Here is a 22,289-nt window from a genome sequence, read left to right as displayed (position 1 = left end):
ACCTAAAAAGGGGCATGGTGCATTTGATTAAGAGCACTTACTTCATTTGTCCCAACTGAACTGATGACACAACTAATCTTCGTGTTTTCTTTTGATTCCAGATAAATTGCTTGGCTTTTGTGGTACCTGGAATGAGGAAGCGAAGATATATGATCAGCTCTCTTTTGTGAAATCTTTTAAAATGCGTTTATGTTTCAAAAACATGTTACTATGACAATGGATTTACCTGTTTTTGCATAATTGTGTTTAAGAAAACAGCTGCAAACTTCCCCTTGCTACCTGCAAAAGGACACCTGGCTGGCTGTCTGATAAAGCCAAGAAGCTGGAAGCATCAATTAGAGACATTGGCAAATGGTCTTAGGAGATGCTTCTGAAAATGTGGAGAACTGATTCTAAAGTATTTGAAGCTATAGCAGGGTAGAATCAATTTATTGGTACCATACCCCCCCTCCCAACACCTTCCATTTTATATTTAATTTATTTATTTATAGTTAAGCATGGATGGCAGTGTGCAAGTCCTATGCTTAAAAACTCAACTCGAAAAAACAGAACAATAGACATTAGAGGTGAGTAGATTTGGAGAGTGTGGGTGGTGTTATATAGAGTTCCATATAAAAGAACTGCTCTCCACCTAAACGTGTGAACTACCCAGGGTTTACTGCTCCCTTTTTTTTTTTTACATATATATGTGGCACTGTACAAAAATCTAAACCGGTGCTGAAGAGGCTCCAAAACAACAACCTTGCCTATACACATTGTTCGACCCAGTCAAAGCACGTCTTTGCTTGATCTGGAAAACTGTTTTTTCAATGTTCTCTGTTGACCAAAACCTACAGACCCAAGCAAATTTGTCAATGGAAATCTTTCTTTTGACCAGAGCTCTGAACCTAATGGGGGAAAAGGAATCCAAGAATTATGTAACATACAGGAGCATTGCTAGCTTACAGTCAACGTCACACAACTTTTAAAGATGACGCTAGACTTCTTTAGGATTAAGTTTCCTTTATTCAGTGCAAGCGTATAAGCATTACAGCGACCACAAGAGTTGCTGCTTTCTCTCTCTCATCCATCGAACGTCTGGAACCCTGTCACATTCTATTACTTTTATTCTATCATAAACATGGTGGAATTACCTCATTACCACACATCTTCCCCTTTTACAAAAATGATTTTTTTTTAAACAAAAATTAGATGATACATTTCTCTTATTTAAACAATGACATAAGATCAATACTACATATATATATATATATATATTCACTGAAAAAACCATAGGTTTCAGGGGCGTTATAGTTAGCTGGACTTTTCACTCGTACAAAACCATTGAAATTCCCCCGTTATAGTTAGTTCAGCTAACTATAACTCGCGCGCCCGCAATGCACTGCTGATGACATCACATATTACATCACTCATGACATGGTCAGTGACATCACTGATGACATCACTGATGACATCACTGATGACATCATCCTTGTGATAGAGTGGCAGACCTCCTCTCCCCCTAATATAACCTTTGATACACACATTCAAAAATAGAAACTAAAATTTTCAAAACAATGGATATACCAATATCAGTTACAACAACCTATTCAGTAATTCTAAGATCCACATACACATCCACTCATTCACCAACAGTCCTATACAGTCACTCATACATGTACTCACTCATCATATGTACTCGTACACCTATACATCCTGTTACACAACGCCACTCATCCATAGTTACTCACACACATAGTCACTCATGCTAATAAAGAATCAAACATCCATTTACTTGCATATACAGTTATACACACACCACCACACTTACTTCTACAGAAACTTGCACATACTTTGTCTTTTAAACAATCACTTATAGAAACACATACTTATTCATACAGGAACTCTTTCAATCTCTCACTCTCACATATACTCACTTATATACACCAATAGTCACATATGTAGTTACTCATAAAGACACTATTGAGACAGTCATTCACTCACTAACACACCCATGCACACACTCATCCACCCATACAGTCCTGCACACATGCTGTGTTCAACACATACAAACAGTGAGTCACTCATTCATGCACCTATGCACTACGTAATCCCCCCCACCGAACCATACAGACACTCAGACACTCATACTGATACTCGAAAAACCAACTAATAACCTATATAGACACTCATGTAGCTACTCACCAACCCATGCAGCCACTTATACACAAAGTGAGAGACTGATACAGATATTTACATATTTAAACATTACCCACTAAGCCATGTATTCACTAAGATACACTTAATCAGTCAGTTATACAATCAATTTTTCAAAAACAAATCATCCAGTTAGACACTTATATACCCATTTATTCTTCCATCGACCTTGAGATATACATATATAAAACATATGTAATTTTCAGAAAAACACACATTCACTGGATGATGTCATCAGTGATGTCATTTGAGATGTCATTTGAGATGTCATGAGTGATGTCACTGACCATGTCATGAGTGATGTAATATGTGACCTCATCAGCAGTGCATTGCGGGCGCGCGAGTTCTAGTTAGCTGAACTAACTATAACGGGGAAATTTCAATGGTTTTGTACGAGTGAAAAGTCCAGCTAACTCTAACGCCCCTGAAACCTATGTTTTTTTTCAGTGTGTATATATAAATATATATTCACTTAAAAAACTATAGGTTTCACACATGTTATAGTTAGCTGGACATTTCACTCGTGAAAAACCATTGAAATTCCCCCGTTATAGTTAGTGCAGGCAACTATAACTCACGCGACCGCAATCCTCTGCTGATGACGTCAGATAGTATATCACTGTATTTAGACACTTATTTACCCATGTCTTCTTCCATTAATCTTTAGCTATACATATATTACAAATATTTTTTTTTCATAAAGACACATATGTCATCCAACCAATCAGAATTGCGCTCGCGCACGTCACCGTGCGCGTACGGTATGCCTACCGTACGCGCACGGTGCGCGCCTATAGATATATATATGCTTTTAACTGCAATTTTCTCAGGAACTAATGAACAGATTTACACCAGACCTGCAAAAGGCACATCCCTGAACTGAGGACTACCTCTCTGCCAAATTTCAAGTAATTCTGTTCAGCCGTTCGGGCTGTAGCTTGGACTAAAGGTCCTATGGAAAAATGCATGGGGAAAACGCGTTTTGGGACCCCCCCTTTTTCTCAGCCCCCGCTTGACGAATCCCCCCGAGACTTTCAGGGAAGGAGCGGAGCGGAGCGCCCCACCTATTTCGCGAGGATTCGTCAATCGGCGCCAAAGTTATTCCAAATAGAATGTTGCGGATTTCCAATGGAAACACGGTCCACACTATAACTATCTACTGGCGACTGCCAGTAGATTATATATATATATATATATATATATATATATAAATACACATTACCAAATACCTACATTTATGTACAAATATAGTCCTCAAAACTTTTGGGTTTGCAAATTGTTCATCTATACCTTCTATATTGGTTATTCAGTTGTGCATTATCCTATTGATTATTTGAATTGACACCTTCGCTCAACTGGGTTTCTACCCTCATTCGATTTGCATTTGAAATATCATTTGTTTCCTCTGATTTCTGCAACTTGTCAACATCATCCATCCAATCATAATTACGTCTGCTGTTCTTACTTCCTTTGCATTTATCACTTTCTTTGCCCCCATACTTGCAACTAGCCAATCGGCTTAGATGCCAAAGTTTCTCATTACTGAGTAATGCAGAGTTACTGAATAATGTGTCCACTCTTAAGAGTTCTGAAAATGTACTTTCCCCTTTTTGTACCTTGTTTTCTTTCCAACAGTCCCCGATCACTACCGGAACAAATTTCACACCATGTTTGTCATAATATTCCTTGTGAGATTGTTTATCGAATGTTAATTTTTTTGGTAAAAATGTTTTCCAGAGACCATTCAGCCAATTTGGCCATAGGCATCCATGCTATATCCTTGCTAACTGGTTCTTGCCCTTCTATGAGAACAAAGGGACTTTTATCAATACTTAGGTTAGGAATAATTCTGAAAGCCCACAACATGTTCAACACTTTAGTCTACTAAATCAGATTATTACTAATGGGTAGTTGTATGGGGCCCTTGATTACTCTATTAAAGTGTTCCTTAAGGCTGTTTCCTTCTGGATAGTACATTGATGTGGTCTTGTGTTAAATGCCATTTCTTTCCAAAAATACTTTAAATGCATCTGACGAAAATTGGGGATCATTGTCTGAAATTAAACATTTAAGTAAACCTTCATTTAAGAATTCCTTGTTTAAAAAATGTATTGTTCTATGAGCATCTGCTTTCCGGACTATGTAAATTTACGGCAATTTAGAAAAATGCTCCATTACAAAAATAATGTATTTCTTTTCAGCCATATCAGCCTCCATTAGGCCCAATATGTCATCCCTATCTTTTCCCAAGGCATATTGGGACAAGATATGGGTAACAATGGTGGACGATATGTCCTCTGCGTATTATCAGAACTGCTGCATTCCATGCATTCCTTGACCAATCTTTCAATATTACTATTCAAATCTGGCCACCAATAAATATTTTTGATTCTTTGTTTCGTTTTTGAAATACCTAGTGTCCCTCATGACAAATTCCTAAAGAAAAACTCTGCAAACCATAAGGTGGTACAAATTTTAAACACATTAGTAATACACCTTTCTCATCGCTCAATTCATTCCATACTTCCCAAAACACATGTATATCTCTGCTCATTTTCCTTATCTCCAGCCATCCATCGTTAATATGCTTCAGAACCTGTTGCATACATTTGTCTATACTCATTAGTTCCTTCCATTCATCCATGTCTATGCCCACCACCCCTTCATCGAATACACCTGCTCCACCATCGTCTTTCAAATATTGTTCACAACTATCATCAGCAGGAAACAGGATACAACTTAAAAAATCTACCATTCTATTGATAATCCCAAGTATGCACTTTATGTCATAGTTAAAGTCCAGCACCTTGATGGACATACGTGCTAATCGGGGAGATGCTATTTGCAAGCCTGTGGTAGTAAGAAAGTTTGTCAAAGGTTTGTGATCCATTTTTAACAGAACATTCTAACCCCATACAGACTGTCGAGAATGAGTAAGACCCCATTGTAAGCTAAAGTCTCTCTTTCAATGACTGCATATTTTTCTTCTGCAGGTGATAGAGCCCGTGAGGCAAAAGCCACCACCCATTCATTCTCATGTTCATCAAATTGAGAAATTACAGCTCCAAATCCAGTTTTGCTTGCATCTGTAGCAATACAAATTTGTACTTGGGATCAAAAGCTTTCAAGTTTTTTAAGTTAGTTTTAAGTTCAACAAACACCCTTTGACATTCAGCAGACCACATTAATTTAACTCTAATTTTGAGCAAATTCTTGATGCAATACGTATTTTCAGCAAAATTACGGACACATTTTAAGTAAAATTCTACTAAGCCCTGGAATAATCCGACATCATCCTTGCTTGATAGCAGTGGAGCATTACAAATTGCATCAACCAACAATTGCTTTGGTTTGATCCCCTTCCCACTGAGATTATGTCCTAAATAGGTTACCTCTTCCTTAGAAAACTTGCACTAACCAAAATCTGTCAGCCTCTTTTGTTCTAAAATTCCCAAAACTAACCTAAACTTACGGTCATGTTCCTCTCTAGATTCACCCATGATAATTATGGAATCCTGAAAAAACATTACTTTATCTATTCCTGAAAATAGACTGCTCACAAGTCTCTGGAACATGGCAGCGCTGATGCCAAACCAAAGTCAACTCTTAGAAATTGAAAACATCCAATGGTAGCTATAAAGGTCTAGTTCCTGCATTCTGGATGTAGTTGTACCTGATAATATGCTGACTTTAAATACAATGTTGAAAACCAGTGTGTACCCGTAGTATTTTCAAACATCTCATTATTCCTGGGTAAAGGATATGGACCTACTAGACCATCAATTTAATTCTCTAAGGTCAAAACATAATCTGACCTTCCCATTAGACTTCCTGACTACTACCAATGGTGAAACCCATTCCGCTGATTCCATTTGTTCAATAATGCCATTCTCGATCACATATTTTAACTCCAGAGTAACCTCCTCTCTAATGGAAAACAGACTATGTTTCACTTCATGTATAGTTTTGATTCAATTTTATGGCCGAAATCTTTGAGCAGCCCCCCCCACTTCCCGAAAATACACTAGGAAATTCATATAGAACTGCTTTGCTAATATTCTTAGCAATCTGAACAGACAACACAGGAACACAGGTTCCCCATTATTGTAATACAGAATTCTCCCTAATTCTCCCTGATCATCTTATTCCAGCAATGGTGGACCATTTTCTGACACATACAACTTGCATATAGCTTTAATTCCCTTAAACAGGAATTCTAATCTACTGAATCCTACTAAGTCAATGTCTCACCCGTGTATGTGTTGGTTATAACATCAGGCTTTTCTTGTAGATAATCCGGAACATTTTCAAACAATTCATTCCATTCAGTTATGTTGAATATGGTAAATGGTGGCCCAGAATCTGCCCCTACTTTTACTAATACTCCATCAATGGTCAATTCACACATAGGTTTTTTTCTAACAGTAGGTTCAACATTTAGCACATCAAACTCAATGCAAAATACACTATTAGCATCAGAATCTTCCCCTTGATGATCTGACTCGGACATGTCTTCCTCTTGTATAAATTTCAATTTACTATTCTTCTTTTTGCATAATGTCCCAATATACTACAAATGGAACATTTCTGGTTGCATGTCCGACATTTCTTGTAATAAGCCAAATGTCTCGCACTACCACACCTGTAACACCTCTTAAGATTTTCCTCACTCTTCTTCCTCGTAACCTCTTTACCAGTATTAGGTGTGGCATTGCATGCAGCTTTAGTAGAGTAATTACTCCTTGTAGTTTTATTAGATTGGTATCGCGCATGTAGTGCGTAAGACCCGTGTGCTTTGTTGTATTTACTTGAATGTGTCCCGTGCATGGAGTAGACACTGACCAGGGCTCGAATGGCATGTTGTCAGCTGCCGTCCAATCACCAGGCCTGAAGGTCGCTTCATGTAGTGGGTGAAACCATTACAATAAACTTCTTTGATATGTAAAACCAGACTACCGTGCTTACTGCATCTGACGACGACTGGGAAGCTGTTTGCCACCCACCTTGTTCACCCAAGCCTTGCAGAGAGGATCAGCCGATTCTTGAGCGAATCAATGGTCGGAGTATCCTGGGGAGGTGCGGTGAAGCGAGTATCCTACGTCAGCGAGTATCCTGCGTCGTGACCGGACACACCGTGGAGGTGTTCTCTACCAGAGGCCGTGACTTTCAACATTTTGAGGAGGTTTGTCGGCTTGCTGAAAGGCTTGTGCGTTGTTGCTTAAGTGCACTGCAGACGTCAGCACAACGCAATTGACCGTCCTCAATCATACACACTGACGTCAATGTGCCAGCCATATTGGATTGGGCCCAGTTTGTTGCTGCTTTAATACAAGTATGTGCTAACGAGCGTGTGCTTTGCAGCGGTAACGCGTAATTTTCGACTTCGCAGCCAAGGCCTCCGCTACGCTTCCTGCAGCTAGTGGTCTGGGTCTTAGCCTGCTGGTAGGTGCGATTGACCATTCCTGCATGGACATCGTGCACCGCTTCATTCTATAAACTGATAAGCTATCGTTGGAGGTGAGGAGTGTCAAGTTGGTCTGGTAGGAAGGGCGTGTTAACCCCTCATTTTCATTTGACTCTGTCACCTTCCCAGGTCATAGGTAACTGTTGTCTGGCCTGGATCTAGTTAACCAGATTTAATTGGTCCTTCAGTTTTTAGAAGCATACTTGGGGATTTGTTTAAGCATTCTTATCCCGGTTATGGCCAATGCACATCTTATCACACAACCACCTCCATTCCTGAGCAATCCTGGGAGACCAGCCATCATATGGTCGGAATGGTTCAGGTTATTTGAAAACCATCTGGTGGCCATTGACGCAGTGGGTTACAGTCCCACGCGGAAATTTGCTTTGTTATTCGGGAGCCTGGGCCAAGCCGCGCAAAGAATCTTTGATAGTATTGCACCCATCCTCTACCCCAGTCTCGCTCTGGCGATAGCCAATGGAATGTATATGTAGAGGCTATTGCAAGATTTACAATTTTCAGATGAACCAAACATTACGCTGGAGCGTCACAATTTTTATAAAAGGAAGGAAATGGAGGAAGAGAAGGTGGAAGAGTACATTTCAGCCCTCAGAGTATTGGCAACCATGTGCGGTTTTGGTCCCATATCAGATGATTACATTAAGTATCAATTTGTGTTCAACTGCGCGTCTCGCAAAATTTAAAAAAGGATTTTAGGCTGTAAAAATCGAATATGCTACTTACCAGTATGCATCTGTTCTTGGCATGTAGGGCTGCTGACATTCATATCTGTGCATAGATCGCTGCCTAGTGTTGGGTCCGGATGATTGCACATTGTTGTCCTGGAAGAGTCTTCGAAGTATCACGAGATAGGTGGTTCCTCCCCTGGACTACAGTGCGAATGGGCATCCCCTCCATCCTCAGATTGTTTTTCGCCATTGTGGCATAGATGGAGTGTAATACAGTGAATGATGACCATGCTAACTAGTAATTACTGAATGCTACAGCTGCTACAGGCGCCGGAGGAGGGTGGGCGATATGAATGTCAGCAGCCCTACATGCCAAGAACAGATGCATACTGGTAAGTAGCATATTCGGTTCGAGGCATGTGGGCTGCTGAATTCATATCTGTGCATAGATTATATAGCAGTCCCTCCATTTAGCGGCGGCTACCCGTGCCAGCAGCAGCAGTCTGAAAAAGAGTTTTGAGAACAGCCTGTCCTACAGCTGCTTGCTGTCGTGAGTGTACATCTACACAGTAGTGTTTTGTAAAGGTATGTATAGTGGACCATGTGGCTGCTCTACATATCTCCTCTAAAGGAATATTTCCCAGGAAAGCCATGGAGGCCCCCAACTTGCGTGTGGAGTGGGCTCTTGGCGGAATTGTTAGCGTGCGCTTAGCTTTTTCATAGCAAATTTGTATACACTTAACTATCCACCGAGCTTTTCCTGCTTTGGAAATGGGGTTGCCTTTGTGCTGCGGAGAAAAGGCAACAAATAGTTGTTTTGTCTTCCTGAAACCTTGTGTTCTATCAATATAGTACATGAGAGCTCGTTTGACATCAAGTGTGTGGAGCATTCGCTCTGCTACATTCTCAGGATTAGGGTAAAACACTGGTAGTTCTATGGATTGGTTCATATGGAACTGCGAAACTACCTTGGGCATGAAAGTAGGGTTGGTGCGTAGTACGACCCTGTTTGCATGAACTTGTATAAATGGCTCTTGAATGGTTAGTGCCTGAAGTTCACTAACTCGTCTCAGCGAAGTAATGGCAACTAGGAAAGCTACCTTCCATGTTAGAAATTGAATCTCACAGGAGTGTAGAGGTTCAAAAGGTGGTCCCATGAGTCTGGTGAGGACCACATTTAAGTTCCAGACTGGTGACGGGGGGTGTCTGGGGGGAATTACACGTTTGAGGCCCTCCAGGAAAGCTTTGATGGCAGGCACTTTGAACAGTGAGAGGTGCTGCCTGTTCTGAAGGTAAGCTGCTAGTGCGGTTAAATGTATACGGATGGAATTGTATGCCAGATTGCATCTGTATAAGTGTAATAAATAACAGATAATGTTTTGAGTTGACGCATCCAGCGGATTTATGTCATTATTTTTACAATAAATGACAAATCTTTTCCATTTGGCCGCATAGCATGCTCTGGTAGTGGGTCTCCTCGCCTCCTTGATGATATTCATACATTCTGGAGGCAAGTTTAGGTAGCCAAACTCTAAGATCTCAGGAGCCAGATCGCCAGGTTCAGCTGTTGCGGATCTGGGTGCGGAATTTCGCCATGGCTCTGCGTTAAAAGTGTGGGTGTGAGCCGTAGCCTTTCATGCGGTACCACGGAGAGTTCCAGAAACGTGGTGTACCACGGCTGACGTGCCCACGTTGGAGCAACCAGGATGAGCGTCATCAAGTGTTGCTTGAGTTTGCGTGCCACCAGCGGTATTAATGGTGCTGGGGGAAAAGCGTACGCAAATCTGCCGGACCAGTTCATCCATATTGCATTGCCCTGCGACTGTGGATGTGGAAACCTGGCGGCAAAGTTTGGGCATTTTGCGTTTTCCCTTGTGGCGAATAGGTCTACCTCTGGATGACCCCACTGTTGGAAGTACGGCTGGAGTACTGATGGGTGTATCTCCCACTCGTGCATTTGGTGGCTGTGTCTGCTGAGCAGGTCTGCCATCTGGTTGTCCTTGCCCGGGAGGTGTTCCGCCATGAGGAAGATGTTCCTCTGAATTGCCCACTTCCACATACTCGGAGCCAGATGAGACAACTGTGGCGAGTGTGTTCCTCCCTGCTTCTGTATGTAGTACATGGCAGTCATGTTGTCCGTTCGGATCAACACGACCTTGTTGCACAAGTGTACTTTGAATGCTTTCATTGCAAGGAAGATTGCCATCAGTTCCAAAAGGTTGATGTGCATCCTCCCCTGTTGCGTAGTCCATAGTCCTTGCACTGTGTAATGGAGTACATGAGCTCCCCATCCCTGGAGAGACGCGTCCGCCGTCAGTATGATTTGTGGAACAGGCTCCTGGAACGGTCGGCCCTTGCAAAGGTTTTGTGGATTCCACCAATGCAGAGATTTGTATGCCCGACCGCTCACCAACACTAGGTCTTTCAACTGTCCGTGGGCCTGATTCCACTGACGTGCTAAGCACTCCTGAAGCGGGCGCATATGTAATCTCGCGTGCGGGACTATGAAGATGCAGGAGGCCATCATGCCTATCAACTGCATAAACACTCGTGCCTGTAGCGAGTGTTGAGGTTTGAACCTTTTTATGAGCAACTGCATGCTGTTGATCCTCACTGAATTGGGCTGTGCCGTGGCCGCCAGAGTGTTTATGGTCGCGCCTAGGTACTGCTGTACGTGGGAGGGTTGAAGGTGGGACTTTGGATAATTCAGTGAGAATCCCAGGCTGTGAAGAAGGTGAATAGTGCGGGACATGTGGTTGGCACACTGCCGGGCTGACTTTCCCTGGATAAGCCAGTCGTCCAGATACGGATAGACATGTATGTGCTGTCTCCTTAAGTGTGCCGCTACTGTCGCTAGGCACTTGGTGAACACTCTGGGTGCCGTTGTTACTCCGAAAGGGAGGACCTTGAACTGGTAATGTTGATTGAGAACAGTGAACCGGAGATATTTTCTGTGTGATGGGTGTATGGGTATATGGAAATACGCATCTTTGAGGTCTAATGTTGCGAGAAAGTCTCCCTGACTGAGCAATGGTAGTACTTGTTGCAGAGTGAGCATGTGAAAATGCTCTGACAGAATGTAACGGTTTAAAGGTCTTAGATCTAGTATGGGTCTGAGAGATCCGTCCTTTTTGGGGATCAGAAAATACAGTGAGTACACCCCTGATCCCCGTTCCTTCGCAGGCACGAGTTCTATGGCTCCTTTTTGGAGCATACTGAGAACTTTCTGTTGGAATAAGTGCAAGTGCTCTGCGGACATATGATGGTGTCTTGGTGGTATGTTGGGTGGAGTGGACGTGAACTCCAGACAATAACCGTACTGGATAATATCTCTCACCCACCTGTCTGTAGTGATGTATTCCCAGACCGGCAGGAACTTTTGGAGTCTCCCCCCGACAGGTGTGACGTGGTCGGGGGGCAGTGACAAGGCGTCACTGTTTGTTGGTGGCAGAGGACCTGGAGCTGTTGTTTTCGCGGCCTCTGCCTTTGACGTTGTTGCCACGGTATCCACCTCTATTATTTTTATTATAGGTGGTTTATGTACCTCCTTTAGAGTACTGCGACTGTTGGGAGTTCTGGTTCTTAGATGGTCCTCTGGTGCTAGAGCGACGAAAAGACCCACTCCTAAACTGCTGTGATTGCAGAGCCCCCATAGACTTTGCAGTCTCCGTATCTTTTTTGAGTTTTTCCAAGGTGGTGTCAACCTCGGGGCCAAAGAGGGAGTCAGGGTTGACCGGTTGATTGAGGATAGTGGTTTGTATTTCAGGTTTGAATCCTGAGATTCTCAACCAAGCATGCCTTCGTAGCATGACGCTGGTGTTGATGGCCCTAGCTGCAGTGTCAGCTGCGTCAAGTGCACACTTAATGGAAGCGTTGCTAATAAGCTTCCCCTCTCTAATAAGTGACTCTGCTCCTTCCTTATACTGATCTGGGAGGTGCTGTGGTAGTGTTTCTAGGGTATCATAATGCGCCCTGTTGTATCGAGCCAGAAGTGCCTGAGTGTTGGCAATTCTCCAGATGTTAGCTGCTTGGGCAGCAACCCTCTTTCCAGATGTCTCCAAGACCTTAGACTCCTTGTCGGAGGGAGGAGCATCACCCGTTGTCTGGGAGTTGACTCTCTTCCGAGCATTGGAAACCACCAACGAGTGCAAAGGCAATTGTCCTCTTATATAGGCAGGGTCCACAGGAGCTGGCCTATATTTCTTCTCAATTCTAGGGTTGAGAACCCTAGCCCTAGTGGTCTCCTTAAAAATGTCACTGGCTTGTTTGAGGACCCCCTTTAGCATAGGCAGAGTTTTAACAGATCTTTCTGATATAGAAAATGTATCCATTAGAAAGTCGTCTTCAATAAGATCAGTGTGGAGCTGTACGTCATGATTGTTAGCAGCTCGTTCAATTAATGCATTAAAAGCAGCAGTATCCTCTGTAGGAGATGTTTTCACCACATATGCCTGAGTGTCTGGAGCAGTATTGTCTCCTGCACCAGTATTGTCCACCCAAGGTTGGGTTTGATCTTCAGGGTCAGTGTCTACAGGATAAGTGTCCTCCATATCACCAGTATCTCCAACATCCATATCAGAGTGTGTTGGTGAGAATGACTGAGGATCTGGGGCACCATATTGAATATGTTCCACCAGAATTGGTGATGTGGTTTTTTCTTCTTTAATGGAATCTTGTATGGCTCCATTGGTGTCTCCGGTACTATTTTCCTCTTGTAAATGGAAAGTCTACCAGTGTTGGCGTCGATGAATTGCTTCGGATCCTCATGTTCGTGAGGTACTGCCACAGTTTTCAGTCCCATTTGAACTTCTGTTGGTGCATTGACATTCTTCTTCGGGTCGGCACCGTCTTGCGGGTTGAGACCTTTCTTGGCGTCGAACATCTTCGGTCGCACTGCTGGCGGGAGCCCGAACTTGATGTGCGTCGACGCGATGTGCACCGTGCTGACTGTCTTCTGCTGGGGGGGCTATGGTTGCGACCGGCACGGAAGCCTTGTCGTGGATGCGTGCCAACGACTCCGACACCTTTTGCTTTACAAAGGGAGAGGGTGTGGATTGGACACGATCCCTCAACGCCTTCTTCGTTGTGGCATCAACCCCTGTCCCCGACATCGTCTTCTGGACACGATGGGAATGGGTTGGCTCTTGAGGGTCACTCTCCATTTCGGAGTGTACGATCCTCGGCGCCGAAAGTTTCGGGTCGGCAAACTTGACCTTGATCTTCGGTGTCGCCCTTGGCTCAACGTCCCCATGACATTTGTCGGCGTCGACCGCCTTCTTTTGTGTCTTTGGCTCCGAGGGCTTCGAGGCCTTGCTGCCGATGAGAGACTCTTTCCCTTTCGGTTTCGATTTCTGTGCCGTCGCCTTCAGTTTCGATTCCCGTTGATCGAGTGATGGCGTCCTCGATACCGACGGCTCTTTGGGATAGTTAGACGCCGGGCCTTTATGCGGGGCGGAAGAACGAGAGGAATGGTCTTGTGTAAGGCCTTGTGGCGATCCCGCGACCTGAGCCTTATCAATTGTCTCCGTGGGCCCTGTACCGATTTGTGGGCCTAGCTCATCTTCTGACCCATCCGCTTCGGCCCCAAGGGCCCCTTCGTCGTCTCCTACCTGTTCGACGACGTCGTCTTCTTCTTCTAATATATGTTCGTCTTCCGCATCATAGTCGGATTCGCGCTCCGATGCCGTATCCGATATCTCTCCCACGAGCTTCAAGGTCCACGACCTCCTCATCTTCGGTCCCGAAGATGTTGTCCGGGTTCGGCGCCGCTTTCTGCGCCTCGAGCCGAGCTGCTCGATGAATGCGAAGGGTTTTCTTGGAGCGAAACCTGGAACACCCCATACAGGCGGCTTCGTCGTGGGTTGGAGAGAGGGTGCACGTCGAAGCGAGCATACTTCGCGTTGCACAGGGGGCAACGCTTGAAGGGGCTATTGGAAGTCTTTGGTTCCATCGTCGACCCCGCACGGGCCTTGGACGTCGAAGGGCAAATGGCTAACTTCGATGAAATACCTCGGCGCCGAGCGAAAACAATACCGACGAGTAGAGGCCTAACTACTCGAAGAGCTAAGATAGGACATCCGAACCCAATGGTGGAAAAAAACAATCTGAGGATGGAGGGGATGCCCATGCGCACTGTAGTCCAGGGGAGGAGTCACCTATCTCGTGATACTTCGAAGACTCTTCCAGGACAACAATGTGCAATCATCCGGACCCAACACTAGGCGGCGATCTATGCACAGATATGAATTCAGCAGCCCACATGCCTCGAACCTATCGTTATCCGAAGTAATTGACTTACAACTGAGCATCGAACGTTTGGCGCTTTCAAGTTAAGCCATGCACGGTGACTCCACTTCTGGTGTAAATGTGGCGTCTTCCCCTGATCTAGAGCAGGAGAGCTCTTTATGTGTTGTTAATGTGAAAGGGAAGTCACAAAAGTTTACTCCGAAGAAGCATACAATGTTCTGTTTCAGTTGTGGCTCAAAAAAACCATATTAGTAATTTTGCAGGTTGCCCAGCTATTAGTAAACAAAGTATACTCTGCAAAAAAGTAGGCCATTTTCAGAGTGTGTGTAGAAGCAATAGAAAACCAGTAAGTGTTTGCAGTGTGGAGGCTGAGGTGGATACATGCACAAATTCACTTAGTAATGTAATTGTGACGCTAGATTGTGTGGGGGATCCTGTAACGATCAAAGGTCCTTTACGTACAGCCTCGATTGATGACTTTTCACTACAGGGGATGGCGGACTCAGGTTCCCCAATAACCATGGGGAGGGAGTACACATTTGATGATCATTGGGGAAAGGGGGTTTCGTTATTACAATCGGACGTGAACCCTAAAGCTTTCGGAGAAAAAGACATCAACATGATTGGATACTATGTGGGCATCGTACAATATTTAGGTAGAGAGACAGAAACAAAGGTTTAAGTTGCAGAAAAAGGGAAAAACATTATTGGGTGGAGAGACTTAGCTTGTATGGGGCTGTATCTGGTCACGGGGGATGAGAACCCGATCAAAGTGGGGGAGTTAACGGTGTGTCAAGTTGAATGTACAAGAGTTGAGTTTGAGGGACGTGTGTTGAAGGGCTTACTATCTGATTTCAAAACTGTGTTTAGTGACCATGTTGTCCTGGTGAAGGGCATGGAACACCACATAAGATTAGTGCCTAGCGTTCAACCTGTGTCTCATAAAGTGCATTCCGTTCCGAGGAGTGTCAGGAAGGAGCTGAAATGTACCTTGCATAATTTATGTTCACAGGGCATCATTCAACCCACGGATTCTTCGCAATGGGTGGCTCCCATTGTGGTAGCCCGCAAAAAGTCAGGAGAGATCAGACTTTGCGCAGACTTGCGCGCTCTCAATAAAAACATAATCGTGGATTGCCACCCACTACCCAGAATTCAGGAGTTATTGGCAGATCTTGGAGGAGCTAAGTGGTTGTCTTTGATTGACCTAAGCTCAGCATATCACCAGGTGGTCTGGTCTGTTGAGTCTCAAGACTTGACTACAATTGTGACCCCTTTCGGTGTGTATACGTTTTTACGGCTGCCTTTCGAGTTAGCATCGGCAGGTAGCGTAGTTCAAAAACTTATGGATACAATATTTCAAAACATCAAAGGGGTGCAAGCGTACTTGGATGATATTCTGATATACACAAAAACGTTGGAGGAACAAATGCTATTTTAAAGAGTGTACTGACTATCCTAAGGTCTAGAGAGATGACAGTTAGGGCAGATAAGTGCAAATTTGCAATAGAATCCGATCACTGGGCCAGGAGGTCGCTTCATGTAGTGGGTGGAACCATTACAATAAACTTCTTTGATGTGTAAAACCAGACTACCGTGCTTACTTCACTCCTACTATTCTTTGTAGCTTTAATTACCTTAACCGGTTCACTTTCACTCTGAGATTCCTCTACAACAGCTTTTGCACATCTAACAGTATAACTTAGCATTCTTCACTAAAGTTATACCCTATTTCAATGGAGCCTCCCCGTTCACTCATAATTTGTCCTGTATGTTACTAGCATGCATTATGATTTGGTCACGTACAAGTTCTTACTGTAAGACCCCAAACCTGCATGTAATTGCTACATTTTTAAGTGCTGCAATATACTCACCTACGTTTTCGTTTTACCCCTGATTGCATTGAGAACCTTTGCGCCTATATTTAGCTACACAAACTACTGGTGAAAAATAAGCATCTTAGTCTTCTAAAGCCTGTGTGAATACATCACCTACTGCTTCCTGCCCTGACTTTTTTCTTAATTTCATTATATGTTTGTAACCATTCTGGCCCTAAACAACGTAAAAGTACTTTATCTTTTCCGGACTAAACTTCCTCTTCAAAAAAGTGTCAAATAAATTACAAAAGTACTCTTTCGAATTTTGATGGTTCTCCTTTTGCTGGTGAGCATCCCTCTGGTGTTGACAAGTTTAATACATTTAAAGTACACATAGCTAACAATATCATGAGAACATGTGCTACTGTGATGAAATAGCTTGATGCCTGAAGATGTCACAATGCTTTACTACGCCAGCTGGCTAGAGGAGAAATGGAAAACAATATTTGTACCGCTGACATAAGGGCTGGAAATTATTCAGAATTTTCACCTACACAATCAATTGCGCTTCGATCGTTTAGTAACAACCTTTTATGCATCATAAACATACATTTACATAATATTTAAGGCGCTGACGCACATAGAACTGCTGAATGCTAGAAGTGCTTTAAATGCCGGATAAAGTATGTGATGGTTCGGATAAGGTATGTGATGGTTCTCATCAGGAAGTGCCTAATGTGCAGAAACACTCTCACATGAAAAGTTGCTGCGAGGCAATGCCAGCTGCTCCCACCAATGTTGACTGAAAACACTTGAATATCAGAATTAGCCTTAGTAATATGCGATGTTAATTGTAGAAACGTGCTGCTGACCCTTCATCCATAATCATGTATGGGAATGCACCAGTCTCATTGAGCGCACTTACAGCACATGCGCTTAAATGCTTTCAGTGCTTGGAGTGTAAAAGTTAATTGCAGAAAAGTGCTGCTAATGCTTCATCCACTATGAAGAAAAGGAGTGCGCCAGTCTGACAATGACAGTACACACGCTTAAATGCTTTCAGCAATTGGAGTGCTTCTAAATATGCACAAAATGCACTCCTAACCTTACTAGCATTCCGTGAGAAACTCTTTGTAGCGCATACACTCCCGACACGACGTGCCAACGCACCGCGTTTACCTTCCAGATCTCTTGACATTTCAAAATGGTGGCACGTACAGTTCGTTGCATGACGAGGTCACGTTCTTGACCACCTGCTTTCTAAGGTGTGTGCTGTAGATCGAACGCACAGTGACCTGCAGCACTGCTTAACCATAACAGTTAAGCAGTTGGAAAACAGTTATCGCAATCATCACTCTCAATACTTGAAACACGGGTAACTTCAATGAAATGCACAATAACCTACTTAAAGCCCTATTTCTGATGCGCATATGCTTTACAGCCATACTTTGGTACCTGGCAGCCAAAATGTTTTGAATTAACCCCTGTACCACGGATTGCTTGAGTCCATGTGCTGGGGATGAAAATTTAATTTCTTCCTTGCTGCTTTTTGCTTCTTTTTGTCTCGTTGCCACTTTTGTAAAGATGCCACTGGACTTGTTTAAAATTACGTTTCCTTTATTCAGCACCAAGCATATAACCAGTACAGCGAGCGCAAGAGCTTTCGCCTCGCTGCACAATAACCTTCTCTCTCACCCATTGAACCTCTGGAACCCTGTCACATTTTAGATGTTGTTACTTTTATTTTATCATAAACAAGGAAGAATTACCTCATTACCACACAATTCCACCAACACCGACTCCTAGAGAAGTTAAAAAATATATATTACTACAAACACTTCGGTCCCAACCACTAGACGGCGGAATTATGCAAGGCATATTTACCTAGAAAGGATTTCAGGCTGGAAAACATGGACAATCTTTTATAATCATGAACAACTGAATATCTCAATTTTTGTGCCAGACCAAAGAACAATTTTTTTTTCTCTTTTGATTAGTCGATTATCAGTAAAAGAAAATCAATGTTATAAAAACATATCTCAGGTGCTAGAGTGGATGGTTTGTGGGATCCTGCCACTTCTTGTTTGTTGAGGTAGAACATGGTTGTTGTGTTGTCCATTTGCACCAGCGCTATATTCCCCATGATTTGTACCTGAAAGACTTTCAGTGCTAGATAGGCTGTTTTTAGTTGTAGTATGTTTATGTGCTTCACTCCTTCCTGCGGACTCCATATGCCCCTGATCTTCAACACATTCATGTGAACTCCCAAACAGAGTGTGGGGCATCCGTTGTGATCCTGACTGAGGGAGTTAGGTTATAAAAACTTCTGCCCTTTGTAATGTTTGGAATGCTCCACCATTTTAGTTTCCTGTGTATTTTGCCTGTTACAACCACTTGAACTCGCAAATTCCAGTCGCTTGTGACCGATGTCTCTTAAGACATTTCTGAATTGGTTTCATGTGGAGCCTTGCGTTTGGCATGAAGGGAATGCAGGAATCTATTGAGCCCAGCAGTTTTCCCACTGTCCTCATTGTCAGAGCTTGCTCCTTCTGGTAAAGGCAAATTAAATCTGTCAGTGAGTTGAGTTGATCCTTCTCTGTGTGGGAAAAGCACTTGCTTGTTTGAAATCTAGACATGCTCCTAGAAAATGTTTTTCTTTTTGTGGTGTTGGTGCTGACTTTTCTTGGGTTATGAAGAACCCTAAATTGTGTAAGGTTTGAATTGTGTTCCTTATGTTTCCTGGCGTCTCTCAAACTATCCTGCTTTTACTCACCAGTCAACCTGATAAGGGTACTAGTGTATTATTTTTCTCTTTCAATTGATCGACACTGTGGCTAGGAATTTTGTAAACACACTGGTCAGTGATTTTATACCAAATGGCAGGACTTTGAACTGGTAGTGTACTTTGTCTGCTACCAATCTAAGTAACGTCCTGTGTTTTTGGTTCATGGGGATGTGAAGGTATGAGTCTTTGAGATCTAGGTTTGCCATGTAGTCTCCTTTCTTTAAGCATGGTATGACCTACTGGAGGTTTGTCACCTTGAAATTCTGCATCTTGATGTACCTGTTTAAGGCTCTCAAGTCCAGTCTTAGGCTTTAGTATGGGCTTATGGGTCTTAGGCTTTAGTTCAGGCTTATCGGTCTTTGGCTTTTGTCCGGTTTTGGTACCAGAAAATAGAGTAAACTCCCTGCCCCCTCTCCCCTGTTAAGACTCTCCCTGTTACCTGTTTTTTGCAATAGGTCATCAGACTCTTCAATGAAGCGCCTTTGCTCTTTTGGATTGATTGGTGTTGTTCTTGGTTTAATATTTGGAGGCCGTTTTAACAGTTCAACCCAATATCCGTGCCAGGGAGGTGAGGGAACTCCAGTGATTGAGAACCCATCCGATCCTTTCCCACACTAGTGTTACACGGAGGGGGTGGGATCATAAGTGTAGAGGCACTTGCTTAAGGGTCCTACCTCTCTTGGGAATGATCCTCTGCCCCTTGTTCTCCCTCGAAATGGCGGTCGCTGCAGGCCTGGGTACTGCCATAGCAGTGTGGTCCCCTGTATTAGGTGTTGTTGGTGATTGAGTGTCCTGCAGCCATCCTCTGCTGGTTGGTATTCTTGCTGCTGTGGTGCCCCTGAAACTAGTGTTCCCATCGCTTGTGCTGTCTCGCTTTCTTTTACATGCCCTGCAAGGCCTCATCAACTGAAGTTCCAAAGAGTGTCTCCGGTGAACGGCGTGTTGATACACATCCCTGCACCACAGGTTTAAACCCCCGACAATCTCAACCCTGCGTATCTTCTCAGGCTGATACCCATTCCGAGATGTCTTGTGTCCTCCGCATCCTGGGCCAACTTCAAGCAAGTGTTCGCAATATTCTTGCACTCTGTAATTACATTGTTTGCCCTCTTGTTGTACTGATCTGACAGTTGTTGTTGCTTCAGATCTTAAATTTCGTCCGATTGCTGGTGACCATATCTGTGAAGAAGAGCTTTGAAATTGCCTATGTGCCATTGATCTTTCTGCCCACCATCTACAAGTATTTGCTTTCACCGATTGGTGGAGATCCCATGGTGGCTGGAATGTTGGTTCTCAATTGGTGACTATAATCGAGTCTGCCTTGAAGTAAGCTGGGTCCTGAGAGGACTGTTTATATGTTTTTAAAACCTGGAGGTTACCACTTTGGCTGTAGCTGGCTCCTTGACTGCTTCTCTCCCTTGAACAAAGATGCTTGGTTGTATGGGAAGATATAGATTCTTCCATTTTTTATGATATAAGCTTTTTTAACAAGAAACAGGATTCACTTTGATCTTCTTCCAACTTCACCCAATTTCTTTCTGCTGCTCTCTTGATGACAGAATTTTAGTTAATCTCATCTGGCGGGGAAGGTCTTGAGAAGTACGAGTCAATACTTCCTTCTGGGTACTCCGACGTCAAACATTTCTGTGTCGCATTGTTCTGCGTCCTAGTTCCTCCTCCAGGGCCTCTGCCGGTTCACGAGTTTGTGGAGGGTCACAGTCTGCCAGGTCTCACTATAGTCCTGCGTGATCCTTCTCCTAAATAGTGATTCTCTATCCCTTCAGAGCCTCTTCGAATGTTAGCTTCCTCAGAACAGTGCCTCCATCACAGCCTTGAGTCCCTTCATTTTCCTTGAACATCAACAGTCGATGTCTTCTTTTTCAGCGCAGAGGCATCCAGATAATGAGCCTCCTTCTCTCTTCCATGGTTGCGATCACCTTTTGGCATAGAGGCTGGTTTTCAAGGATTTTTTCCTTCCTTTTTCCCTCGTCCGCCACAATTTTCGGCAAAGGGGCGGACTTGAAGTGCTTCGACTCTATTGTATTTGTTTCGGCACCTGAGCATGGTGTTGTTCCCTGGCGCTTATGTGCTTGGTGTGCAGGCTTTTTCGGTGTCTTTGCTCATTTGGTTTTAATTTATTTATGTTGGATGGACTCCCATGGCACCACCTTATTGCTATGCGTGGCCTCTTCTTCGCTGGAGATATGTTCTACAGGATCTACGGCATCTGACTCTTGAGACTCAGCCGTGGAGCAGTGTGCCCTCCCCATGTGTGTTCTCCTGAGGAAGCAACATCCTCCTGTGTTTTTTTAACACCCTTTGTTGCTTTTCGGTGTCTTTCCTCTGCATCGATTGTTGGCGATGTTCTTCTTCTTCTTCTTGCTGTCTGCCTTCTTTTCTGTGCTTTTTCTTGACCCTCAACCCGGAGGTTGACTCAGTGCAATCAGACCCAATGGCGGGAAAAAAAAGAATATTAAGATGGCTACCACATACAGAAGGTTCCAGGCACTGCACCTGGAGTCATCAAGGTTGGACCTATAGACAAATGAGACGTGGACGACAAAAAAAATCATACATAAAGAAAGGACAAAAGACACCATTATGGACCCAAACACAAGATGGTGGAATAATGCACTGCATGTGAATCCAGGAATGATGCATGCTGCAAGACATCAGTTCTCCGTAATATTCAAATATATTCTAATATTGTAAATATTCATATATATCCCATGATACAGAACCTTGGTCACATAACAATGATGCATACTGTGTGCTTCGTTTTTTGTGTAATTTTAGTATGTATGCATTGTTTGTTTTCGCTTTTCCAAAAATATAAAGGTTTATAAGAAATTATCAATATGAAATGAGTTCAACATCGAAATTAACAAAATTCTTAATCTTGGAATATAAATGTCCCTGTTAAGATGGCATTTTCTTCACAGCTTACCATCTTTTATCATAGTAGAGTTTCCCCTCCTCTATTCTAGCTTCAAATCGGTGTACCGGTGACTCAGCAGGGGTGGATGGGAGATGCTCAGGAGAGGAAGGAGATACTGATAAATCAGAAAAGAATATGAAGATTAAACATCAAA

General features: G+C 43.4%; 1 protein-coding gene across 2 annotated transcripts in view; it reads right to left on the bottom strand.

The window, feature by feature from the left end:
* SUDS3 (SIN3A corepressor complex component SDS3) overlaps positions 1 to 22,289 on the bottom strand; it is a 229,333-nt gene that overhangs the window by 24,159 nt on the left and 182,885 nt on the right. For both annotated transcript variants that reach the window (XM_085633334.1, XM_085633335.1), the window contains exons 11-12: positions 22,145 to 22,250; positions 42 to 126 (exon numbers count right to left, since the gene is read on the bottom strand). In XM_085633334.1, coding sequence (XP_085489460.1) covers positions 42 to 126; positions 22,145 to 22,250 — 191 coding nt within the window. The remainder of the gene's footprint in view (positions 1 to 41; positions 127 to 22,144; positions 22,251 to 22,289) is intronic.

This window comes from Triturus cristatus, chromosome 11, assembly GCF_964204655.1.
Source record: "Triturus cristatus chromosome 11, aTriCri1.1, whole genome shotgun sequence".
Lineage (NCBI taxonomy): Eukaryota > Metazoa > Chordata > Amphibia > Caudata > Salamandridae > Triturus > Triturus cristatus.
This window is presented reverse-complemented; position numbering and strand designations above follow the sequence as displayed.